This window comes from Chiloscyllium plagiosum, unplaced genomic scaffold (genome assembly GCF_037043375.1).
Source record: "Chiloscyllium plagiosum isolate Xiang-an unplaced genomic scaffold, Cpla_swu_hap1 HiC_scaffold_46, whole genome shotgun sequence".
Classification (NCBI taxonomy): domain Eukaryota; kingdom Metazoa; phylum Chordata; class Chondrichthyes; order Orectolobiformes; family Hemiscylliidae; genus Chiloscyllium; species Chiloscyllium plagiosum.
Window position 1 is genome coordinate 2,002,709 of NW_028270184.1, and position 24,110 is coordinate 2,026,818.

At 52.5% G+C, this 24,110-nt stretch overlaps 1 protein-coding gene across 2 annotated transcripts in view; it reads right to left on the minus strand.

Moving 5' to 3' along the window:
• Positions 1-24,110, minus strand: part of pacs1b (phosphofurin acidic cluster sorting protein 1b) — a 103,536-nt gene that overhangs the window by 41,943 nt on the left and 37,483 nt on the right. For both annotated transcript variants that reach the window (XM_087983556.1, XM_087983557.1), the window contains exons 10-15: positions 22,199-22,292; positions 20,823-20,903; positions 16,429-16,544; positions 7,887-8,013; positions 7,669-7,773; positions 6,241-6,347 (exon numbers count right to left, since the gene is read on the minus strand). In XM_087983556.1, the coding sequence (XP_087839682.1) occupies positions 6,241-6,347; positions 7,669-7,773; positions 7,887-8,013; positions 16,429-16,544; positions 20,823-20,903; positions 22,199-22,292 (630 nt within the window). The remainder of the gene's footprint in view (positions 1-6,240; positions 6,348-7,668; positions 7,774-7,886; positions 8,014-16,428; positions 16,545-20,822; positions 20,904-22,198; positions 22,293-24,110) is intronic.

Sequence of the window (24,110 nt, forward strand, 5' to 3'; positions counted from 1 at the left end):
TGTAGGGTATGGTCACTGTGTAGGGTATGGTCACTGTGTAGGGAATGGTCACCGTGTAGGGTATGGTCACTGTGTAGGGAATGGTCACTGTGTAGGGTATGGTCACTGTGTAGGGAATGGTCACTGTGTAGGGTATGGTCACCGTGTAGGGTATGGTCACTGTGTAGGGAATGGTCACCGTGTAGGGAATGGTCACCGTGTAGGGAATGGTCACTGTGTAGGGTATGGTCACTGTGTAGGGTATGGTCACTGTGTAGGGAATGGTCACCGTGTAGGGTATGGTCACTGTGTAGAGAATGGTCACTGTGTAGGGTATGGTCACTGTGTAGGGAATGGTCACCGTGTAGGGAATGGTCACTGTGTAGGGTATGGTCACTGTGTAGGGTATGGTCACTGTGTAGGGTATGGTCACCGTGTAGGGAATGGTCACCGTGTAGGGAATGGTCACTGTGTAGGGAATGGTCACCGTGTAGGGTATGGTCACTGTGTAGAGAATGGTCACTGTGTAGGGTATGGTCACTGTGTAGGGTATGGTCACTGTGTAGGGAATGGTCACTGTGTAGGGTATGGTCACCGTGTAGGGAATGGTCACTGTGTAGGGAATGGTCACCGTGTAGGGTATGGTCACCGTGTAGGGTATGGTCACTGTGTAGGGTATGGTCACTGTGTAGAGAATGGTCACTGTGTAGGGTATGGTCACTGTGTAGGGTATGGTCACTGTGTAGAGAATGGTCACTGTGTAGGGAATGGTCACTGTGTAGGGAATGGTCACCGTGTAGGGTATGGTCACTGTGTAGAGAATGGTCACTGTGTAGGGTATGGTCACTGTGTAGGGAATGGTCACCGTGTAGGGAATGGTCACTGTGTAGGGTATGGTCACTGTGTAGGGAATGGTCACTGTGTAGGGTATGGTCACTGTGTAGGGTATGGTCACCGTGTAGGGAATGGTCACTGTGTAGGGAATGGTCACTGTGTAGGGTATGGTCACTGTGTAGAGAATGGTCACTGTGTAGGGTATGGTCACTGTGTAGGGAATGGTCACTGTGTAGGGAATGGTCACTGTGTAGGGTATGGTCACCGTGTAGGGTATGGTCACCGTGTAGGGTATGGTCACTGTGTAGGGTATGGTCACTGTGTAGGGAATGGTCACTGTGTAGGGTATGGTCACCGTGTAGGGTATGGTCACCGTGTAGGGTATGGTCACTGTGTAGGGAATGGTCACCGTGTAGGGTATGGTCACCGTGTAGGGTATGGTCACCGTGTAGGGTATGGTCACTGTGTAGGGTATGGTCACTGTGTAGGGTATGGTCACCGTGTAGGGTATGGTCACTGTGTAGGGTATGGTCACTGTGTAGGGTATGGTCACCGTGTAGGGTATGGTCACTGTGTAGAGAATGGTCACTGTGTAGGGTATGGTCACTGTGTAGGGAATGGTCACTGTGTAGGGAATGGTCACCGTGTAGGGTATGGTCACTGTGTAGGGAATGGTCACTGTGTAGGGTATGGTCACCGTGTAGGGTATGGTCACCGTGTAGGGTATGGTCACTGTGTAGGGTATGGTCACTGTGTAGGGTATGGTCACCGTGTAGGGTATGGTCACTGTGTAGAGAATGGTCACTGTGTAGGGTATGGTCACTGTGTAGGGAATGGTCACCGTGTAGGGAATGGTCACTGTGTAGGGTATGGTCACCGTGTAGGGGATGGTCACTGTGTAGGGTATGGTCACCGTGTAGGGAATGGTCACTGTGTAGGGAATGGTCACTGTGTAGGGTATGGTCACTGTGTAGGGTATGGTCACCGTGTAGGGTATGGTCACTGTGTAGGGAATGGTCACTGTGTAGAGAATGGTCACTGTGTAGGGTATGGTCACTGTGTAGGGTATGGTCACTGTGTAGGGTATGGTCATCGTGTAGGGAATGGTCACTGTGTAGGGTATGGTCACTGTGTAGGGAATGGTCATCGTGTAGGGAATGGTCACCGTGTAGGGCATGGTCACCGTGTAGGGTATGGTCACTGTGTAGGGAATGGTCACTGTGTAGGGTATGGTCACCGTGTCGGGAATGGTCACTGTGTAGGTAATGGTCACTGTGTAGGGAATGGTCACTGTGTAGGGTATGGTCACTGGGTAGGGTATGGTCACTGTGTAGGGTATGGTCACTGTGTAGGGAATGGTCACTGTGTAGGGTATGGTCACTGTGTAGGGAATGGTCATTGTGTAGGGTATGGTCACTGTGTAGGGTATGGTCACTGTGTGGGGAACGGTCACTGTGTAGGGTATGGTCACTGTGTAGGGTATGGTCACTGTGTAGGGAATGGTCACCGTGTAGGGTATGGTCACTGTGTAGGGTATGGTCACTGTGTAGGGAATGGTCACCGTGTAGGGCATGGTCACTGTGTAGGGAATGGTCACTGTGTCCATTATGGTCACCGTGTAGGGAATGGTCACTGTGTAGGGTATGGTCACTGTGTCCATTATGGTCACCGAGTAGGGAATGGTCAGTGTGTAGGGTATGGTCAGTGTGTAGGGTATGGTCACTGTGTCGTGTATGGTCACCGAGTAGGGTATGGTCACTGTGTAGGGAATGGTCAGTGTGTAGGGAATGGTCACTGTGTAGGGTATGGTCACTGTGTCGTGTATGGTCACCGAGTAGGGAATGGTCAGTGTGTAGGGTGCTGGTATAGTGTAGAATATGATCTCTGTGTAGGATCCAGTCATTGTGTAGAGTGTGGTCTCTGTGTCGGGAATGGTCATTGTAAATATTTGTTAAGGTTGTTTGGGGTCTGGTCTCCAATACCTGCCCAGATACTATCTTCCAGATTCCCACTGCCTCCTGTGTGAAAAATGTTTTTTCTCAAATCCCCTCATCTCCCGTTGTTACCTAAAAACTGTGCCCCCTTGTGATTGACCCCTCAACCAAGCGGAACAGCTGCTCGATATTCAACCTGTCCATACCCCTCATAATCTTATCCAGCTCAGTCATGTCCCCCCTCAGACTGCTGTCTCTAAAGATAACAATCCAAGACCGTCTCATCTCTCCTTATAGCTCAATTTCTCCATCCCGGGCTACATCCTGGTGAACCTCCTCTTCCCCCTTGAGTGCTATCACCTCCTTCCTGTAGTGAGGTGACCAGAACTGCACACACTACATCTCTGTACAACGGTCTGTACAACTCTAACATTACCTCCTCACTCTCATACTCTCAGCCACGATTGATAAGAACAAGTGTCCCATGTGCAGCCTTAACTATCCTATTCCTGTGCTCAGTGACCTCAGGGATCTGGGAATAATTACCCGGAGATTCCCTCTGTTCCTCTAAGCAACCCAATGTCCTGCCATTCATTAAGTCCTCCCTCATCTTGTTTCCTCTTCCAAAGTGCATCACTTTGCACTTCTCAGGGTTAACTACCATCTGTCACTGCTCTAACCATCTGCCCATATCTCCCTGTAACCTATAACCATCTTCTTCCCTTCATCACCCTACCAATCTTGGTGCTGTCTGCAAACTTGCTTAACATTCCCCCAACATTTTCATTTATATATATATCAAACAAACAGTAAGGGTCCCAATGCTGATCCTTGTGGTACACTGCTAGACACCAGCCTCCAGTCACTCAAACACCCTTCTCCCACCACCCTTTGTGTCCCATTACGAAGCCAGTTTCTGATCCATCTCACTAAGTTTCCCACAATTCTATGTGCTTTAACCTCAGTCTCCCACTTTGTCAAAAGCTTTACTAAAATCCATTTAAACTGCATCAACTGAACTTCCCTCATCCACACACTTGGTCATGTTTTCAAAACATTCAAACCAATTTGTTAGGTATGACCTCCCTCTGACAAAGCCACGCTGACTCTCCCTAATTAACCCAGGCCTTTCCAAGTGGATGTTAATTCGCTCCTTCAGAATTTTCTCCAATAGTTTCCCTACCACTGATATGAGACTCCCCACCTTTCCTGAAAAGAGGAACCACATTAGTCGTCCTCCAATCCTCTGACACTTCTCCCGTGGCCAGAGAGAATTTAAAACCTAGTGTCAGAGCCCCTTCAATTTCCCGCCTCACCTCCCGTAGCAACCTGGGATGCAATTCATCTGGGCCAGGGGATTTGTCTGTTTTTAAACCCGACAGCCTCCAATATCTCCCGGTTTCCTGTGTCAAACTGTGCAAGTTCCCCACCAGGTCCTTTTCCTGAATTCAGTTTCTTAGTTCTTCTTTTCCAGAGTGAAGACTGAAGAGAAATATTAATTCAACAGCTTCCAACATCCTGGGGCTTCACACACGGATGGTCTCCGTGGGCCCTCCACTTACTCTGGTTAACCTCTTCCCTTTAGTGTATTTATAAAATATCTTGGGATTCTCCTTAATCCTGTTCACAAATCCATTTTTATTTCCCCCTTTTCACTCTTCTAATTGCTTTCTTAAATTCCCTCTTGCACTTCTGGTATTCTTCTGGGGCCACAGCTCAGTTACTCCCTTTGGACTTGCTAAAAGCCCTGCTCTTCTTCCTCATCCAGTCCTGAACTGTCCTAGATATCCAGGCCTCTCGGAACTTATCTCTCCTATGTTTCTCTCTAAAGCGTACGTGTTGGAGTTGTACTCTACTCTGGGCCTTTTTCTATGTCCCCCCCATTACTCTCTTGTAGACCTACCCACAAGGAGATGCTCCCAGTCTATTTTATGTTAATAAAATCTGCCTTGCCCCAATCCAGTCATTTGCAGGCCGCCCCTTTCCTTGTCCAGAACAAATCTGAACCATACCATACTGTGATATCTATCATCTCCATGCTCCCCAGTACCAAACTGAACACTTATCTGACTTCTTCCTCCAGAACCAGACCCAGCACTACCCCATCCCTTGTTGGGCCTTCTGTGGACATTAATACAAACATTGGATACATTTCAGGAACTCCACCCCCTCCAAACCTTTAACGCTATGAATATCCCAGTTTATGTTGGGAACGTTAAAATCCCCAAGTATAATTACCTGATTAGTAGTCTTACACATCTCTGTGAACTGTCTACATATTTGCTTCTCTATTTCCCACTGAATGTTTGGGGGCCTATAATACACTCCCAGTAAAGTGGCTGCCCCTTACCATTCCAAAGTTCTACCCACAAAGCCTCATTTGAGAACCCTTCCAAGATATTAACTCGCCTTTTTGCAGTAATTGATTCCTTAATTAATAGTACGACACCACCACCTTGTCTTCCACCCTCCTCTGTCTCACCTAAACATCCTATAGCCCAGAATGTTGAGTTGTTGGTCTAGCCCTTCCCTCAAGCATATTTCTGTGATGGCCACAATATCACACTTCCATTTCTGAATAGACCATAGAACATAGAACAGTACAGCACAGAACAGGCCCTTCAGCCCACGATGTTGTGCCGACCACTGATCCTCATGTATGCACCCTCATATTTCTGTGAACATATGCATGTCCAGGAGTCTCTTAAATGTCCCCAATGACCCTGCCTCCACAACTGCTGCTGGCAACGCATTCCATGCTCTCACAACTCTCTGTGTAAAGAACCCGCCTCTGACATCCCCTCTATACTTTCCTCCAACCAACTTAAAACTATGACTCCTTGTGTTAGTCATTTCTGCCCTGGGAAATAGTCTCTGGCTATCGACTCCATCTATGCCTCTCATTATCTTGTATACCTCAATTAGGTCCCCTCTCCTCCTCCTTTTCTCCAATGAAAAAAGTCCGAGCTCAGTCAACCTCTCTTCATAAGATAAGCCCTCCAGTCCAGGCAGCATCCTGGTAAACCTCCTCTGAACCCTCTCCAAAGCATCCACATCTTTCCTATAATAGGGCGACCAGAACTGGACGCAGTATTCCAAGTGCGGTCTAACCAAAGTTTTATAGAGCTGCAACAAGATCTCACGACTCTTAAACTCAATCCCCCTGTTAATGAAAGCCAAAGCACCATATGCTTTCTTAACAACCCTGCCTTTAACCCATCAGTCTAGCCTACTACACTCCTAGCATTAAAGTAAATAACATCCAGCCTGGCCTTACTGTCTTGACACTCAACATAGTTGAACTCACTGTGATATGTTTCCTTTGTCGTAAAATGATGTGTCTGATTCTGATTCATTGATTTTAAGTGTCCACCTCTCCCTGCCAGACTAACAGTGCTAGCAAACCTATCTATGTATATGTCCCATCCTCCCCAGAAGCAGTCCCAGTTATCCAGGAATCTAAACCCCTCCCCACAGTCCCAGGGATACTCACTAGCGCTGGATCCGAGCGAGAATACTGGACAGGCAGGTCTGTACCTCAATCAGTGAGCATGTGCAGATGAAGGTTTTATTCTGGTCAAGGAGCAACTCAGAGATGTACTGTGTGACAAAGGGAATGAGAGAGTGAGGGCAGAAGAGAGGGGGAATGAGAGACAGAGTGAGAGATGAGGGAAAGAGAAAGAGAGAGGGAAGAGGAGAGAGAGAGGTGGGGAATGAGAGACAGAGATACACAGAGACAGGGTGAGTGAGAGAGAGGGACAGAGAGAGAGAGTGAGACAGAGAGAGAGAGACAGAGAGGGAACAAGAGAGAGGGTGAACGACAGAGAGAAAGGGAGAAACAAGACAGAGGGGCAATTAGAGGGAGACAGGGAGAGAGAGACAGGTGGGGGTGAGAGAAAGAGAGAGACAGTTACTGATTTAACTCGGAATAGTGCTCTGCTGAAACATCCCAGGTCAGAACGGGTTAAATTCTGCAGATGGAGTCGTTCCCACTCACCATATAATCCCTCAAGTGTCAGAGGCAAAGAGTGATCCAATCAAGAGCTACATAATGATTGAAGGATTCGATCGGGTCGATAGAGAGAAACCTTAGTTTCCCTCTGGTTTAGGGTAGGGGTCTGTGGGGTCATGAACAAGCGGCTGAACCTTCAGATTTATTCACAGGACCGTGTTCAGAGGCAGCATTTACAATCCCTTCCCGAGTTACCTCCAGGGCAGTTGCTGCTCACCCACATTATTGTGGGTCGAGAGTGACGGATGGCCAGACCAGGTCAGGATGACAGATTTCCCATCTCAAAAGGGAGGTCAGTAACCCAGGGTTTTACAACAATTGGTTTTAATTCCAGTCCTGACTGAATATTCATTTCACCATCTGCTGTGGCAGGCTTTTCAACTCAGGTACCCAGAACAACAGGTCCTGCAGATGTTGGAGATTAGAGTCACGATTAGAGTGGTGCTGGAAAAGCACAGCAGGTCAGGCAGCATCCGAGGAGCAGGAAAATCCACGTTTCAGGCGGAGCCCTTCATCAGGAATGAGCTGATGAAGGGCACTCATTTCTGATGAAGGGCTCGTGCCCGAAACGTCGATTCTCCTGCCCCTCGGATGCTGCCTGACCTGCTGTACATTTCCAGCAACACACTAATCTGGGCCCCAGAAAAATAGGGAGACCCTTTCAGTAAGCAGTTACCACAGCAGCACTCCCACCTCCCCAGGGTCTCGGAAACAAGAGGAGGGAGAGAGGTACTGAATGATAAAAGATCCTCCACAATGTGACCATTCCTGAGTCACAGGTTGGAGATTGGGAAGGGGGTGGGGGAAGGAGGGATAGTAGGGAGAGTAGGAGAGGTGGAGGATGAGTGGGGGGTGGGGTTTGGAGAGTGGGGAAGGCAGAGGAGGTGAGCCGAGGGGCTGGGTACGTACCTGGCCTTGCCAGTCCACAGTGCTGACCATGATAACAGCCTCAGGGAGGGTGATGTCTGCACCCAGGATCTGGTTCAGCTGATCATAGACTACTTTCCGGGGGACCTGCCGAGGGAACCATACATCATCACTCAGACCATGATCAGGGTGGGGGGGGATGGTGTTCTGCACAGGAAGATCCTGGATGTATTCCAGCGATTCAGCCCAGCCCCCATTACCTGAACACTGAGTTCTGGCGACCTCTCACTGTCTGAACTGTTGGCTCGGTCACCCAGAGTTCGGGAAACCTGTCTGTCCTTCAGCGGAGTCCTCCTGTGCTTTGGGGTGTGGGCAGGTTCAGCTTTACTGAAACAGACAAAAATCATAACTCACCCCTCATACCCCAGTGAGAGTGTGTGTGTGTGTGTGTGTGTGTGTGTGTGTGTGTGTGTGTGTGTGTGTGTGTGTGTGTGTGTGTGTGTGTGTGTGTGTCTGTGTGTGTGTGTGTGTGTGTGTGTGTGTGTGTGTGTGTGAGAGAGAGAGCCCGTACCCCAGTGAGAGTCTGTGTGTGTGTGTGTCTGTCTGTCTGTGTGTCTGTGTTTGTGTGTGTGTGTGTGTGACAGAGCCTGTACACCAGTGAGAGTCTGTGTGTGTGTGAGAGAGAGAGAGAGAGAGAGAGACCGTACCCCAGTGAGAGTCAGTGTGAGTGTGTGTGTGTGAGCCCGTACCCCAGTGAGAGTCTGTGTGTGTGTGTGTGTGTGTGTGTGTGAGAGAGAGAGCCCGTACCCCAGTGAGAGTCAGTGTGTGTGTGTGTGTGAGCCCGTACCCCAGTGAGAGTCTGTGTGTGTGTGTGTGTGTGTGTGAGAGAGAGAGAGAGCCCGTACCCCAGTGAGAGTCAGTGTGTGTGTGTGTGTGTGAGCCCGTACCCCAGTGAGAGTCTGTGTGTGTGTGTGTGTGTGAGCCCGTACCCCAGTGAGAGTCTGTGTGTGTGTGTGTGTGTGTGTGAGAGAGAGAGCCCGTACCCCAGTGAGAGTCTGTGTGTGTGTGTGTGTGTGTGTGAGCCCGTACCCCAGTGAGAGTCTGTGTGTGTGTGAGCCCGTACCCCAGTGAGAGTCTGTGTGTGTGTGTGTGTGTGTGTGAGCCCGTACCCCAGTGAGAGTCAGTGTGTGTGTGTGTGTGTGAGAGAGAGAGCCCGTACCCCAGTGAGAGTCTGTGTGTGTGTGTGTGTGAGAGAGAGAGAGAGCCCGTACCCCAGTGAGAGTCAGTGTGTGTGTGTGAGCCCGTACCCCAGTGAGAGTCAGTGTGTGTGTGTGAGCCCGTACCCCAGTGAGAGTCTGTGTGTGTGTGTGTGTGTGTGAGCCCGTACCCCAGTGAGAGTCTGTGTGTGTGTGTGTGTGTGTGAGTGAGCCCGTACCCCAGTGAGAGTCTGTGTGTGTGTGAGCCCGTACCCCAGTGAGAGTCTGTGTGTGTGTGTGAGCCCGTACCCCAGTGAGAGTCAGTGTGTGTGTGTGTGTGTGAGCCCGTACCCCAGTGAGAGTCAGTGTGTGTGTGTGTGTGTGTGAGCCCGTACCCCAGTGAGAGTCAGTGTATGGGTGTGTGAGTGAGTCCGTACCCCAGTGAGAGTCAGTGTGTGTGTGAGCCCGTACCCCAGTGAGAGTCTGTGTGTGTGTGTGTGTGTGTGTGTGAGCCCGTACCCCAGTGAGAGTCAGTGTGTGTGTGTGTGTGTGTGTGTGAGCCCGTACCCCAGTGAGAGTCTGTGTGTGTGTGTGTGTGTGTGAGTGAGCCCGTACCCCAGTGAGAGTCAGTGTGTGTGTGTGAGCCCGTACCCCAGTGAGAGTCAGTGTGTGTGTGTGTGTGTGTGTGAGCCCGTACCCCAGTGAGAGTCAGTGTGTGTATGTGTGTGTGTGTGTGTGAGCCCGTACCCCAGTGAGAGTCAGTGTATGGGTGTGTCTGTGTGTGTGTGTGAGTGAGCCCGTACCCCAGTGAGAGTCAGTGTGTGTGTGTGTGTGTGTGTGTGTGTGAGTGAGCCCGTACCCCAGTGAGAGTCTGTGTGTGTGTGTGTGTGTGTGTGAGCCCGTACCCCAGTGAGAGTCAGTGTGTGTGTGTGAGCCCGTACCCCAGTGAGAGTCTGTGTGTGTGTGTGTGTGTGTGAGTGAGCCCGTACCCCAGTGAGAGTCAGTGTGTGTGTGTGTGTGTGTGAGCCCGTACCCCAGTGAGAGTCAGTGTGTGTGTGAGCCCGTACCCCAGTGAGAGTCAGTGTGTGTATGTGTGTGTGTGTGTGTGTGAGCCCGTACCCCAGTGAGAGTCAGTGTATGGGTGTGTCTGTGTGTGTGTGTGAGTGAGCCCGTACCCCAGTGAGAGTCAGTGTGTGTGTGTGAGCCCGTACCCCAGTGAGAGTCAGTGTGTGTGTGTCTGTGTGTGAGCCCGTACCCCAGTGAGGATCTGTGTGTGTGTGTGTGTGTGTGTGTGAGCCCATACCCCAGTGAGAGTCAGTGTGTGTGTGTGTGTGAGCCCGTACCCCAGTGAGAGTCAGTGTGTGTGTGTGTGTGTGTGTGAGCCCAAACCCCAGTGAGAGTCAGTCTGTGTGTGTGTGTGTGTGAGCCCATACCCCAGTGAGAGTCAGTGTGTGTGTGTGTGTGTGTGTGTGTGTGTGTGAGCCCGTACCCCAGTGAGAGTCAGTCTGTGTGTGTGTGTGTGTGTGAGCCCGTACCCCAGTGAGAGTCTGTGTGTGTGTGTGAGAGCCCGTACCCCAGTGAGAGTCTGTGTGTGTGTGTGTATGTGTGCCCGTACCCCAGTGAGAGTCAGTGTGTGTGTGTCTGTGTGTGTGAGCCCGTACCCCAGTGAGAGTCTGTGTGTGTGTGTGTGTGTGTGTGTGTGAGAGAGAGAGCCCGTACCCCAGTGAGAGTCAGTGTGTGTGTGTGTGTGTGTGTGCCCGTACCCCAGTGAGAGTCAGTGTGTGTGTGTGTGTGTGTGTGAGCCCGTACCCCAGTGAGAGTCAGTGTGTGTGTCTGTGTGTGTGAGCCCGTACCCCAGTGAGAGTCAGTGTGTGTGTGTGAGCCCGTACCCCAGTGTGAGTCAGTGTGTGTGTGTGTGTGTGTGTGTGTGAGCCCGTACCCCAGTGAGAGTCAGTCTGTGTGTGTGTGTGTGTGTGTGAGCCCGTACCCCAGTGAGAGTCTGTGTGTGTGTGTGAGAGCCCGTACCCCAGTGAGAGTCAGTGTGTGTGTGTGTGTGTGTGTGTGTGTGTGCCCGTACCCCAGTGAGAGTCAGTGTGTGTGTGTCTGTGTGTGTGAGCCCGTACCCCAGTGAGAGTCAGTGTGTGTGTGTGAGCCCGTACCCCAGTGAGAGTCAGTGTATGGGTGTGTGTGTGTGTGAGCCCGTACCCCAGTGAGAGTCAGTGTGTGTGTGTGTGTGTGTGTGAGCCCGTACCCCAGTGAGAGTCTGTGTGTGTGTGTGTGTGAGTGAGCCCGTACCCCAGTGAGAGTCAGTGTGTGTGTGTGTGTGTGTGAGCCCGTACCCCAGTGAGAGTCAGTGTGTGTGTGTGTGTGTGTGAGCCCGTACCCCAGTGAGAGTCAGTGTGTGTGTGTGAGCCCGTACCCCAGTGAGAGTCAGTGTGTGTGTGTGTGTGTGAGCCCGTACCCCAGTGAGAGTCAGTGTGTGTGTGAGCCCGTACCCCAGTGAGAGTCAGTGTGTGTGTGTGTGTGTGTGAGAGCCCGTACCCCAGTGAGAGTCTGTGTGTGTGTGTGTGAGCCCGTACCCCAGTGAGAGTCAGTGTATGGGTGTGTCTGTGTGTGAGAGCCCGTACCCCAGTGAGAGTCAGTGTGTGTGTGTGTGTGTGTGAGCCCGTACCCCAGTGAGAGTCTGTGTGTGTGTGAGTGTGTGTGAGTGCCCGTACCCCAGTGAGAGTCTGTGTGTGTGTGTGTGTGTGAGCCCGTACCCCAGTGAGAGTCTGTGTGTCTGTGTGTGCGCCCGTACCCCAGTGAGAGTCAGTGTGTGTGTGTGTGTGTGTGAGCCCGTACCCCAGTGAGAGTCTGTGTGTGTGTGAGAGTGTGTGTGAGTGCCCGTACCCCAGTGAGAGTCAGTGTGTGTGTGTGTGTGTGAGAGAGCCCGTACCCCAGTGAGAGTCAGTGTGTGTGTGTGTGTGTGTGAGAGCCCGTACCCCAGTGAGAGTCAGTGTGTGTGTGTGTGTGTGTGTGTGAGCCCGTACCCCAGTGAGAGTCTGTGTGTGTGAGTGTGTGAGTGTGTGAGAGCCCGTACCCCAGTCAGAGTCAGTGTGTGTGTGTGAGAGCCCGTACCCCAGTGAGAGTCTGTGTGTGTGTGTGTGTGTGTGTGTGAGAGCCCGTACCCCAGTGAGAGTCAGTGTGTGTGTGTGTGTGTGTGTGTGTGAGCCCGTACCCCAGTGAGAGTCAGTGTGTGTGTGTCTGTGTGTGTGAGCCCGTACCCCAGTGAGAGTCAGTGTGTGTGTGTGAGCCCGTACCCCAGTGAGAGTCTGTGTGTGTGTGTGTGTGTGAGCCCGTACCCCAGTGAGAGTCTGTGTGTGTGTGTGTGTGTGAGCCTGTACCCCACTGAGAGTCAGTGTGTGTGTGTCTGTGTGTGTGAGCCCGTACCCCAGTGAGAGTCTGTGTGTGTGTGTGTGTGTGTGAGCCCAAACCCCAGTGAGAGTCAGTCTGTGTGTGTGTGTGTGTGTGTGAGCCCAAACCCCAGTGAGAGTCAGTCTGTGTGTGTGTGTGTGTGTGTGTGAGCCCGTACCCCAGTGAGAGTCAGTGTATGGGTGTGTCTGTGTGTGAGCCCGTACCCCAGTGAGAGTCTGTGTGTGTGTGTCTGTGTGTGAGCCCGCACCCCAGTGAGAGTCTGTGTGTGTGTGTGTGTGTGTGTGTGTGTGTGTGTGTGAGCCCGTACCCCAGTGAGAGTCTGTGTGTGTGTGTGTGTGTGTGTGTGTGTGAGCCCATACCCCAGTGAGAGTCAGTGTGTGTGTGTGTGTGTGTGTGTGAGCCCGTACCCCAGTGAGAGTCAGTGTGTGTGTGTGTGTGTGTGTGTGTGTGAGCCCAAACCCCAGTGAGAGTCAGTCTGTGTGTGTGTGAGCCCATACCCCAGTGAGAGTCTGTGTGTGTGTGTGAGTGAGCCCGTACCCCAGTGAGAGTCAGTGTGTGTGTGTGAGCCCGTACCCCAGTGAGAGTCAGTGTGTGTGTGTCTGTGTGTGAGCCCGTACCCCAGTGAGAGTCAGTGTGTGTGTGTGTGTGTGTGTGAGCCCGTACCCCAGTGAGGATCTGTGTGTGTGTGTGTGTGTGTGTGTGAGCCCATACCCCAGTGAGAGTCAGTGTGTGTGTGTGTGTGTGTGAGCCCAAACCCCAGTGAGAGTCAGTCTGTGTGTGTGTGTGTGTGTGTGTGAGCCCATACCCCAGTGAGAGTCAGTGTGTGTGTGTGTGTGTGTGTGTGTGTGTGTGTGAGCCCGTACCCCAGTGAGAGTCAGTCTGTGTGTGTGTGTGTGTGTGTGAGCCCGTACCCCAGTGAGAGTCTGTGTGTGTGTGTGAGAGCCCGTACCCCAGTGAGAGTCTGTGTGTGTGTGTGTGTGTGTGTGTGTGTGTGTGCCCGTACCCCAGTGAGAGTCAGTGTGTGTGTGTCTGTGTGTGTGAGCCCGTACCCCAGTGAGAGTCTGTGTGTGTGTGTGTGTGTGTGTGTGTGCCCGTACCCCAGTGAGAGTCAGTGTGTGTGTGTCTGTGTGTGTGAGCCCGTACCCCAGTGAGAGTCAGTGTGTGTGTGTGAGCCCGTACCCCAGTGTGAGTCAGTGTGTGTGTGTGTGTGTGTGTGTGAGCCCGTACCCCAGTGAGAGTCTGTGTGTGTGTGTGTGTGTGTGTGTGTGTGTGTGAGAGAGAGAGAGAGCCCGTACCCCAGTGAGAGTCAGTGTGTGTGTGTCTGTGTGTGTGAGCCCGTACCCCAGTGAGAGTCAGTGTGTGTGTGTGAGCCCGTACCCCAGTGTGAGTCAGTGTGTGTGTGTGTGTGTGTGTGTGTGAGCCCGTACCCCAGTGAGAGTCAGTCTGTGTGTGTGTGAGAGCCCGTACCCCAGTGAGAGTCTGTGTGTGTGTGTGTGTGTGTGCCCGTACCCCAGTGAGAGTCAGTGTGTGTGTGTCTGTGTGTGTGAGCCCGTACCCCAGTGAGAGTCTGTGTGTGTGTGTGTGTGTCTGTGTGTGTGAGCCCGTACCCCAGTGAGAGTCTGTGTGTGTGTGTGTGTGTGTGTGTGTGTGAGCCCGTACCCCAGTGAGAGTCAGTGTATGGGTGTGTCTGTGTGTGAGCCCGTACCCCAGTGAGAGTCAGTGTGTGTGTGTGTGTGTGTGTGTGAGCCCGTACCCCAGTGAGAGTCAGTCTGTGTGTGAGCCCGTACCCCAGTGAGAGTCAGTGTGTGTGTGTGTGTGTGTGAGAGCCTGTACCCCAGTGAGAGTCAGTGTGTGTGTGTGTGTGTGTGTGAGCCCGTACCCCAGTGAGAGTCTGTGTGTGTGTGAGTGTGTGAGAGCCCGTACCCCAGTCAGAGTCAGTGTGTGTGTGTGAGAGCCCGTACCCCAGTGAGAGTCTGTGTGTGTGTGTGTGTGTGTGTGTGTGAGCCCGTACCCCAGTGAGAGTCAGTGTGTGTGTGTCTGTGTGTGTGAGCCCGTACCCCAGTGAGAGTCAGTGTGTGTGTGTGAGCCCGTACCCCAGTGAGAGTCTGTGTGTGTGTGTGTGTGTGAGCCCGTACCCCAGTGAGAGTCTGTGTGTGTGTGTGTGTGTGAGCCTGTACCCCACTGAGAGTCAGTGTGTGTGTGTCTGTGTGTGTGAGCCCGTACCCCAGTGAGAGTCTGTGTGTGTGTGTGAGCCCAAACCCCAGTGAGAGTCAGTCTGTGTGTGTGTGTGTGTGTGTGAGCCCAAACCCCAGTGAGAGTCAGTCTGTGTGTGTGTGTGTGTGTGTGAGCCCGTACCCCAGTGAGAGTCAGTGTATGGGTGTGTCTGTGTGTGAGCCCGTACCCCAGTGAGAGTCTGTGTGTGTGTGTCTGTGTGTGAGCCCGTACCCCAGTGAGAGTCTGTGTGTGTGTGTGTGTGTGTGTGAGCCCGTACCCCAGTGAGAGTCTGTGTGTGTGTGTGTGTGTGTGTGTGTGAGCCCATACCCCAGTGAGAGTCAGTGTGTGTGTGTGTGTGTGTGTGTGTGAGCCCGTACCCCAGTGAGAGTCAGTGTGTGTGTGTGTGTGTGTGTGTGTGTGTGTGAGCCCAAACCCCAGTGAGAGTCAGTCTGTGTGTGTGTGAGCCCATACCCCAGTGAGAGTCTGTGTGTGTGAGCCCGTACCCCAGTGAGAGTCAGTGTATGGGTGTGTCTGTGTGTGAGCCCGTACCCCAGTGAGAGTCAGTGTATGGGTGTGTCTGTGTGTGAGCCCGTACCCCAGTGAGAGTCAGTGTATGGGTGTGTCTGTGTGTGAGCCCGTACCCCAGTGAGAGTCAGTGTGTGTGTGTGTGTGTGTGAGCCCGTACCCCAGTGAGAGTCTGTGTGTGTGTGAGTGTGTGTGAGAGCCCGTACCCCAGTGAGAGTCAGTGTGTGTGTGTGTGTGTGTGTGAGCCCGTACCCCAGTGAGAGTCTGTGTGTGTGTGAGTGTGTGTGTGAGCCCGTACCCCAGTGAGGGTCAGTGTGTGTGTGTGTGTGTGTGAGAGCCCGTACCCCAGTGAGAGTCAGTGTGTGTGTGTGAGCCCGTACCCCAGTGAGAGTCTGTGTGTGTGTGTGTGTGTGAGCCCGTACCCCAGTGAGAGTCTGTGTGTGTCTGTGTGTGTGTGTGAGCCCGTACCCCAGTGAGAGTCTGTGTGTGTGTGTGTGTGTGAGCCCGTACCCCAGTGAGAGTCTGTGTGTGTGTGTGTGTGTGTGTGTGTGTGAGCCCGTACCCCAGTGAGAGTCTGTGTGTGTGTGTGTGTGTGTGAGAGCCCGTACCCCAGTGAGAGTCAGTGTGTGTGTGTGTGTGTGTGAGCCCGTACCCCAGTGAGAGTCTGTGTGTGTGTGTGAGCCCGTACCCCAGTGAGAGTCTGTGTGTGTGTGTGTGTGTGAGCCCGTACCCCAGTGAGAGTCTGTGTGTGTCTGTGTGTGTGAGCCCGTACCCCAGTGAGAGTCAGTGTGTGTGTGTGTGTGTGTGTGAGCCTGTACCCCAGTGAGAGTCAGTGTGTGTGTGAGCCCGTACCCCAGTGAGAGTCTGTGTGTGTGTGTGTGTGTGTGAGCCCGTACCCCAGTGAGAGTCTGTGTGTGTGTGTGTGTGTGAGAGCCCGTACCCCAGTGAGAGTCTGTGTGTGTGTGTGTGTGTGAGCCCGTACCCCAGTGAGAGTCTGTGTGTGTGTGTGTGTGTGTGAGCCCGTACCCCAGTGAGAGTCAGTGTGTGTGTGTGAGCCCGTACCCCAGTGAGAGTCAGTGTGTGTGTGTGAGCCCGTACCCCAGTGAGAGTCAGTGTGTGTGTGTGAGCCCGTACCCCAGTGAGAGTCTGTGTGTGTGTGTGAGCCCGTACCCCAGTGAGAGTCTGTGTGTGTGTGTGTGTGTGTGTGTGTGAGCCCGTACCCCAGTGAGAGTCAGTGTGTGTGTGTGTGTGTGAGCCCGTACCCCAGTGAGAGTCTGTGTGTGTGTGTGTGTGTGTGAGCCCGTACCCCAGTGAGAGTCAGTGTGTGTGTGTGTGTGTGTGTGTGTGTGTGTGTGTGTGTGTCTGTGTGTGTGTCTGTGTGTGTGTGTGTGTGTGTGTGTGTGTGTAGGGTGGGGGGGTGCAGGGGTGGTCCGGGCCACAAGAGGTTTCCTACCTGGGTGATGCGATGGTCTGAGACTCTGACTTGCTGCCCTTTGTGAGCGGTTTAGGTTTATCAAGGCTGGTTACTGACGTGTTAAGGTCACTGTGCAGCTCCTGTTCAGACAGTTCCTGTCAGGTGAATTGTACATATTACCAAACGTCAGCATGTCCCAGTGAGATCACCCATCCCAAACCCAAATCCAGATCCCTGAGACCTGATTAATGAGAGCAGGAGAGTGTGAGAGGGAGAGAGAGTGAGAGAGAGAGACAGAGACACAGGGGGAGGGAGAGGTAGGGGTTGCGGAGAGAAAGAGAGGGGGAGACTGAAAGACAGCACGTGAGAGAGAGACAGAAAGAGAGAGAAAGAGAGTGACTTTAAGATAATGAGAGAGAAAGATAAAAATGGAGAGAGAGATTAAGAAAAGGGGGAAGAGAGAGAGGGGGAAACTGAGAGAGCGAGATAGGGAGGGATGGAGACTGAGAGAGAGACACAGAGAGAGACAGAGGGATGGAAACTGAGAGAGAGAGACAGAGAGAGACAGAGGGATGGAAACTGAGAGAGAGAGACAGAGAGAGACAGAGGGATGGAAACTGAGAGAGAGAGACAGAGAGAGACAGAGGGATGGAAACTGAGAGAGAGACAGAGAGAGACAGAGGGATGGAAACTGAGAGAGAGAGACAGAGAGAGACAGAGGGATGGAAACTGAGAGAGAGAGACAGAGAGAGACAGAGGGATGGAAACTGAGAGAGAGAGACAGAGAGAGACAGAGGGATGGAAACTGAGAGAGAGAGACAGAGAGAGACAGAGAGAGACAGAGGGATGGAAACTGAGAGAGAGAGACAGAGAGAGACAGAGGGATGGAAACTGAGAGAGAGAGACAGAGAGAGACAGAGGGATGGAAACTGAGAGAGAGAGACAGAGAGAGACAGAGGGATGGAAACTGAGAGAGAGAGACAGAGAGAGACAGAGGGATGGAAACTGAGAGAGAGAGACAGAGAGAGACAGAGGGATGGAAACTGAGAGAGAGAGACAGAGAGAGACAGAGGGATGGAAACTGAGAGAGAGAGACAGAGAGAGACAGAGGGATGGAAACTGAGAGAGAGAGAGACAGAGAGAGACAGAGGGATGGAAACTGAGAGAGAGAGACAGAGAGAGACAGAGGGATGGAAACTGAGAGAGAGAGACAAAGAGAGACAGAGGGATGGAAACTGAGAGAGAGAGACAGAGAGAGACAGGGGGATGGAAACTGAGAGAGAGAGAGACAGAGAGAGACAGAGGGATGGAAACTGAGAGAGAGAGACAGAGAGAGACAGAGGGATGGAAACTGAGAGAGAGAGACAAAGAGAGACAGAGGGATGGAAACTGTGAGAGAGAGACAGAGAGAGACAGAGAGAGACAGAGGGATGGAAACTGAGAGAGAGAGACAAAGAGAGACAGAGGGATGGAAACTGAGAGAGAGAGACAGAGAGAGACAGAGGGATGGAAACTGAGAGAGAGAGACAGAGAGAGACAGAGGGATGGAGACTGAGAGAGAGAGACAGAGAGAGACAGAGGGATGGAGACTGAGAGAGAGAGAGACAGAGGGATGGAAACTGAGAGAGAGACAGAGAGGGATGGAGACTGAGAGAGAGAGACAGAGAGGGATGGAGACTGAGAGAGAGAGACAGAGAGGGATGGAGACTGAGAGAGAGAGACAGAGGGATGGAAACTGAGAGAGAGAGAGACAGAGAGACAGAGGGATGGAGACTGAGAGAGAGAGACAGAGAGGGATGAAGACTGAGAGAGAGAGAGAGAGAGACAGAGAGGGATGGAGACTGAGAGAGAGAGACAGAGAGGGATGGAGACTGAGAGAGAGACACAGAGAGAGACAGAGGGATGGAGACTGAGAGAGAGAGACAGAGAGAGACAGAGGGATGGAAACTGAGAGAGAGAGACAGAGAGAGACAGAGGGATGGAGACTGAGAGAGAGAGAGACAGAGGGATGGAAACTGAGAGAGAGACAGAGAGGGATGGAGACTGAGAGAGAGAGAGAGAGAGAGAGAGAGGGATGGAGACTGAGAGAGAGAGAGATGGATACTGAGAGAGAGAGAGAGAGAGAGGGGGATGGAGACTGAGAGAGAGAGAGAGAGAGAGACAGAGGGATGGAAACTGAGAGAGAGAGACAGAGAGAGACAGAGAGAGAGAGAGAGAGAGAGAGGGATGGAGACTGAGAGAGAGAGAGAGAGAGAGGGATGGAGACTGAGAGAGAGAGAGATGGATACTGAGAGAGAGAGAGAGAGAGAGGGGGATGGAGACTGAGAGAGAGAGAGAGAGACAGAGAGAGACAGAGAGGGATGGAGACTGAGAGAGAGAGGGATGGATACTGAGAGAGAGAGAGGGATGGTGACTGAGAGAGAGAGAGAGAGATGGAGACAGAGAGAGAGAGAGAGAGACAGAGAGGGATGGAGACTGAGAGAGAGAGCGAGAGAGAGGGGGATGGAGACACAGAGAGAGAGAGACAGAGAGAGACAGAGATGGATGGAGACTGAGAGAGAGAGGGATGGATACTGAGAGAGAGAGAGGGATGGAGACTGAGAGAGAGAGAGAGACAGAGAGGGACAGAGACTGAGAGAGAGAGTGACAGAGAGGGATGGAGACTGAGAGAGCGAGACAGAGAGGGATGGAGACAGAGAGAGACAGAGAGGGATGGAGACTGAGAGAGAGAGAGGGATGGATACTGAGAGAGAGAGAGGGATGGAGACTGAGAGAGAGAGGAATGGATACTGAGAGAGAGAGACAGAGGGACAGAGACTGAGAGAGAGAGAGACAGAGAGAGAGAAAGGAATGGAGACTGAGAGAGACAGAGAGAGACAGAGACTGAGAGAGAGTGAGAGAGAGGGATGGAGACTGAGAGAGCGAGACAGAGAGGGATGGAGACAGAGAGAGAGAGAGAGAGAGGGACAGAGTCTGAGAGAGAGAGACAGAGGGATGGAGACTGAGAGAGAGAGTGACAGAGAGGGATGGAGACTGAGAGAGTGAGAGAGAGAGGCAGAGAGGTATGGAGACTGAGAGAGAGAGACAGAGAGAGAGAGACAGAGAGGGATGGAGACAGAGAGAGAGAGGGATGGATACTGAGAGAGAGAGACAGAGAGGGACATAGACTGAGAGAAAGAGACAGAGAGAGAGAAAGGAATGGAGACTGAGAGAGACAGAGAGACAGAGAGGGATGGAGACTGAGAGAGAGAGAGAGACAGAAACAGAGAGGGATGGAGATTGAAAGAGAGAGAGAGAGACAGAGAGGTATGGAGACTGAGAGAGAGAGAGACAGAGAGGGATGGAGACTGAGAGAGAGAGAGAGACAGAAACAGAGAGGGATGGAGACTGAAAGAGAGAGAGAGAGACAGAGAGGTATGGAGACTGAGAGAGAGAGAGACAGAGAGGGATGGAGACTCAGAGAGAGAGAGAGGTATGGAGACTGAGAGAGAGAGAGAGACAGAGAGGATGGAGACTGAGAGAGAGAGAGGGATGGATACTGAGAGAGAGAGAGAAGGATGGAGACTGAGCGAGACAGAGAGAGAGACAGAGAGGGATGGAGACTGAGAGAGAGAGAGAGAGAGGTATGGAGACTGAGAGAGCGAGAGAGAGAGAGAAACAGAGAGAGGGATGGAGACTGAGAGAGAGACAGAGACAGAGAGGGATGGAGACTGAGAGAGACAGAGAGAGAGAGAGAGAGAGAAACAGAGAGAGGGATGGAGACTGAGAGAGAGAGACAGAGACAGAGGGATGGAGACTGAGAGAGAGAGAGAGACAGAGAGAGAGAGGGATGGAGACAGAGAGAGACAGAGAGGGATGGTGACTGAGAAAGAGAGAGAGAGAGAGGGATGGATGGAGACAGAGAGAGAGAGAGAGAAGACTGATAGAAAGAGCAAGAGACGTGGAGACCTAGACAGAGGGAGGAAGAGAGGAGGTGAAATGGAGAGGAAACCAAGTGGGGGATTGTGTAGAAATCTCTAACCCAGGCAGCTGTGGAGGCTAGATCACTGAATGTATTGAAAGCGGAGGCAGGTAGATTTTTGAAATATCATGGAGTTGAGGATAATGTAGAGGCCTGGGGCAGATCAACCATTGTTTTACAGAGATGGGTTTGAGGGGCTGAATGGCCTACCCATGCTCTAGTTTCTGATGACCCAGGAGTGTGTGATCGAGAGGAATGGGTGGAGATTGGAGCTTCCAGCACAAACCTTACAGCTCAGTCTGTCACTGGCTCCAAATCCTGGAATTCCCTCTCCAACAGCACTGTGTGGGTCTACCTACAGCAGGTCAAGAAGGCAGCTCACAGCTACCTTCCTCAAGGGGCAACTAGGGACCCAGCCAACCATGTCCATGTGCCGAGGGTGAATTTACAAATCTATTATAGATACAGTTACCGGGGTCTCAGGCTCTGGTGGTATCTCCTCCTGAAGTTTTGTACGAAATGTCCAGGGTGTGTCCGATGGCAATGGTTCCAGCTGGTCATCACGGCAACGAAAGGAAGATAGAAAATGGAGTTACTATAATGGCTGTCTGCTCTGTGTGTGTGTGTGGACACCTGTATCTATGTGGGTGGGTGTGCCTGTGTGTGTCTGTATCTCTAGTGTGTGTTTATCAGTGTGTTGTGTCTGTGTGTCTGAGTATGTGTGAGAGAGTGTGTGTGTGTGCGCATCAGTGTAAGAGAGTCTGTGTGTATGTGTTTGAATCTGTGTATGTATGTATGAGAGAGAGAGTGTGTACGTGTGTGTGTGTGAGAGAGTGTATGTGTGTGACAGTGTCTATATGTGTATCTATGTGGGGGGGGGTGTGTGTGAGAGAGAAAGAGAGAGTGTGTGTGTGTGGGCGGGTGTGTGAGTGTGTCTGAATTTCTGTGTGTGTGGGTGGGTGGGTGTGTTTGTGTGAGAGAGAGAGTCTGTGTGCAGGTGTGTGAGTGTGAGAGAGAGTCTGTATCTGTCTGTGTGTATGTGTGCGTGTGAGAGACTGTGTGTGTGAGAGAGAGTCTGTTTGTGTGTGAGAGAGAGAGAGTCAGTGTGTGTGTGTAAGAGACAGTGTGTGTGTGTGTGAGAGAGAGTCTATGTGTGTCAGAGTGTCTGTGTGTGAGAGAATCTGTCTGTGTGCATGTGTGAGAGAGAGAGAGAGAGTCAGTGTGTGTGTGTGAGAGAGAGAGAGAGTCAGTGTGTGTGTGTGTGAGAGAGAGAGAGTCTGTGTGTGTCAGAGTGTGTGTGTGTGAGAGAATCTGTCTGTGTGCGTGTGTGAGAGAGAGAGAGAGAGTCAGTATGTGTGTGTGTGTGAGAGAGAGAGAGTCAGTGTGTGTGTGTGTGAGAGAGAGAGAGTCTGTGTGTGTCAGAGTGTGTGTGTGTGAGAGAATCTGTCTGTGTGCGTGTGTGAGAGAGAGAGACAGAGAGAGACTGTGTGTGAGAGAGAGAGAGAGAGTCTGTGTGTCAGAGTGTCTGTGTGTGAGAGAATCTGTCTGTGTGCGTGTGTGAGAGAGAGAGAGAGAGAGACTGTTTGTGTGTGAGAGCATGTGTGTGAGAGAGAGAAAATCTGTGTGCGTGTGTGAATGAGAGAGAGAGGGTGTGTGAGCGAGAGAGAGAGACTGTGTTTGTGTGTGAGAGAGTCTGTGTGTGTGAGAGAGACAGAGAGAGAGTCTGTGTGTGTGAGAGAGAGAGAGAGAGAGAGAGAGTGTGTGGGGGGCAATTCCTTCCTCCACTACCACCACCAGCTTCCTTTTCCCCCGCCCCTGTAACACACAGTATCTGTTTGAGTCACTTACTGGGCTGGATAACTCCTTACTGAGACTGCCTTTACTGTTCAGGCTCCCGATCTCAGTCTGAGAGCTCGACTGGGAAACCCCTTCAAAAAACGGCCTGAGGGACAGAAAGAGAGATAGGGACTAAGGTCAATCATTGAGGAGAAGGGAAGGAGAGAGAAATGGATGGAGAGAGAGCTGAGGAGCGAGAGACAGAGAGAGTGAGAACGAGTCAGTGAAAAACAGGAGAGAGACACTCATGGATTAAGCAGTGGGAGATTATAAAGTGAAATGGAACCTGGAATGCTCGAAGTGGAACACCAGGACAGTTTTACATGTTACACATTACAGAGTTGTACAATACATACTGGCTTGTCAGGCACAGCAGTGGTGCTGTGAAGAAAATTCTGCCCTCTGACTGGCTAAGGGGAGAAAGCACCCATCTCCTTTTCTCTCTCTCTCTCTTTGTTTCTTTCTCCCCATGTGGGAAAACAAAGAAAAACTAGGAAAGCTTATAGGAAAGCACTTTTGCACGAAAAGACCTTGGTCCATCTGATCCAGGACAGGCCCTGAGGGACCGAGCTCCAGGACAGGCCCCAAGGGACTGAGCTCCAGGACTGGCCTCAAACTCTAGGACAGGCGTCAAGGGACTGAGCTCCAGGACAGGCCCCAAGGAGTGAGCTCCAGGACAGGCCCCAAGGGACTGAGCTCCAGGACTGGCCTCAAACTCTAGGACAGGCCTCAAGGGACTGAGCTCCAGGACAGGCCCTGAGGGACAGAGCTCCAGGACAGGCCTCAACGGACTGAGTTCCAGGACAGGCCCTGAGGGACAGAGCTCCAGGACAGGCCTCAACGGACTGAGTTCCAGGACAGGCCCTGAGGGACCGAGCTCCAGGACAGGCCCCAAGGGACTGAGCTCCAGGACTGGCCTCAAACTCTAGGACAGGCCTCAAGGGACTGAGCTCCAGGACAGGCCTCAAGGAGTGAGCTCCAGGACAGGCCTCAAGGGACTGAGCTCCAGGACAGGCCCCAAGGGAGTGAGCGCCAGGACAGGCCCCAAGGGAGTGAGCTCCAGGACAGGCCCTGAGGGACCGAGCTCCAGGACAGGCCTCAAGGGACTGAGCTCCAGGACAGGCCCCAAGGGAGTGAGCTCCAGGACAGGCCCCAAGGGAGTGAGTTCCAGGACAGGCCTCAAGGGACTGAGCTCCAGGACAGGCCCCAAGGGAGTGAGCGCCAGGACAGGCCCGAAGGGAGTGAGCTCCAGGACAGGCCCTGAGGGACCGAGCTCCAGGACAGGCCTCAAGGGACTGAGCTCCAGGACAGACCCCAAGGGAGTGAGCTCCAGGACAGGCCTCAAGGGACTGAGCTCCAGGACAGGCCTCAAGGGAGTGAGCTCCAGGATAGGCCAAGGGACTGAGCTCCAGGACAGGCCTCAAGGGACTGAGCTCCAGGACAGGCCTCAAGGACTGAGCTCCAGGACAGGCCTCAGGGGACTGAGCTCCATGACAGGCCTCAAGCTCCCGGAGAGTCCTGAAGGGACTGAGCTCCAGGACATGCCTCAAGGGACTGAGCTCCAGGGCAGGTCTCAAGGGACTGAGCTCCAGGATAGGCTCAAGGGACTGAGCTCCAGGATAGGCCTCAAACTCCAGGACAGGCCTCAAGGGACTGAGCTCCAGGACAGGCCTCAAGGGACTGAGCTCCAGGATAGGCTCAAGGGACTGAGCTCCAGGATCGGCCTCAAGCTCCAGGACAGGCCTCAAGGGACTGATCTCCAGGAAAGGCCTCAAGGGACTGAGTTCCAGGGCAGGCTTCAAGGGACTGAGTTCCAGGGCAGGCTTCAAGGAACTGAGCTCCAGGACAGGCCTCAAGGGACTGAGCTCCAGGACAGGCCTCAAGGGACTGAGTTCCAGGGCAGGCTTCAAGGAACTGAGCTCCA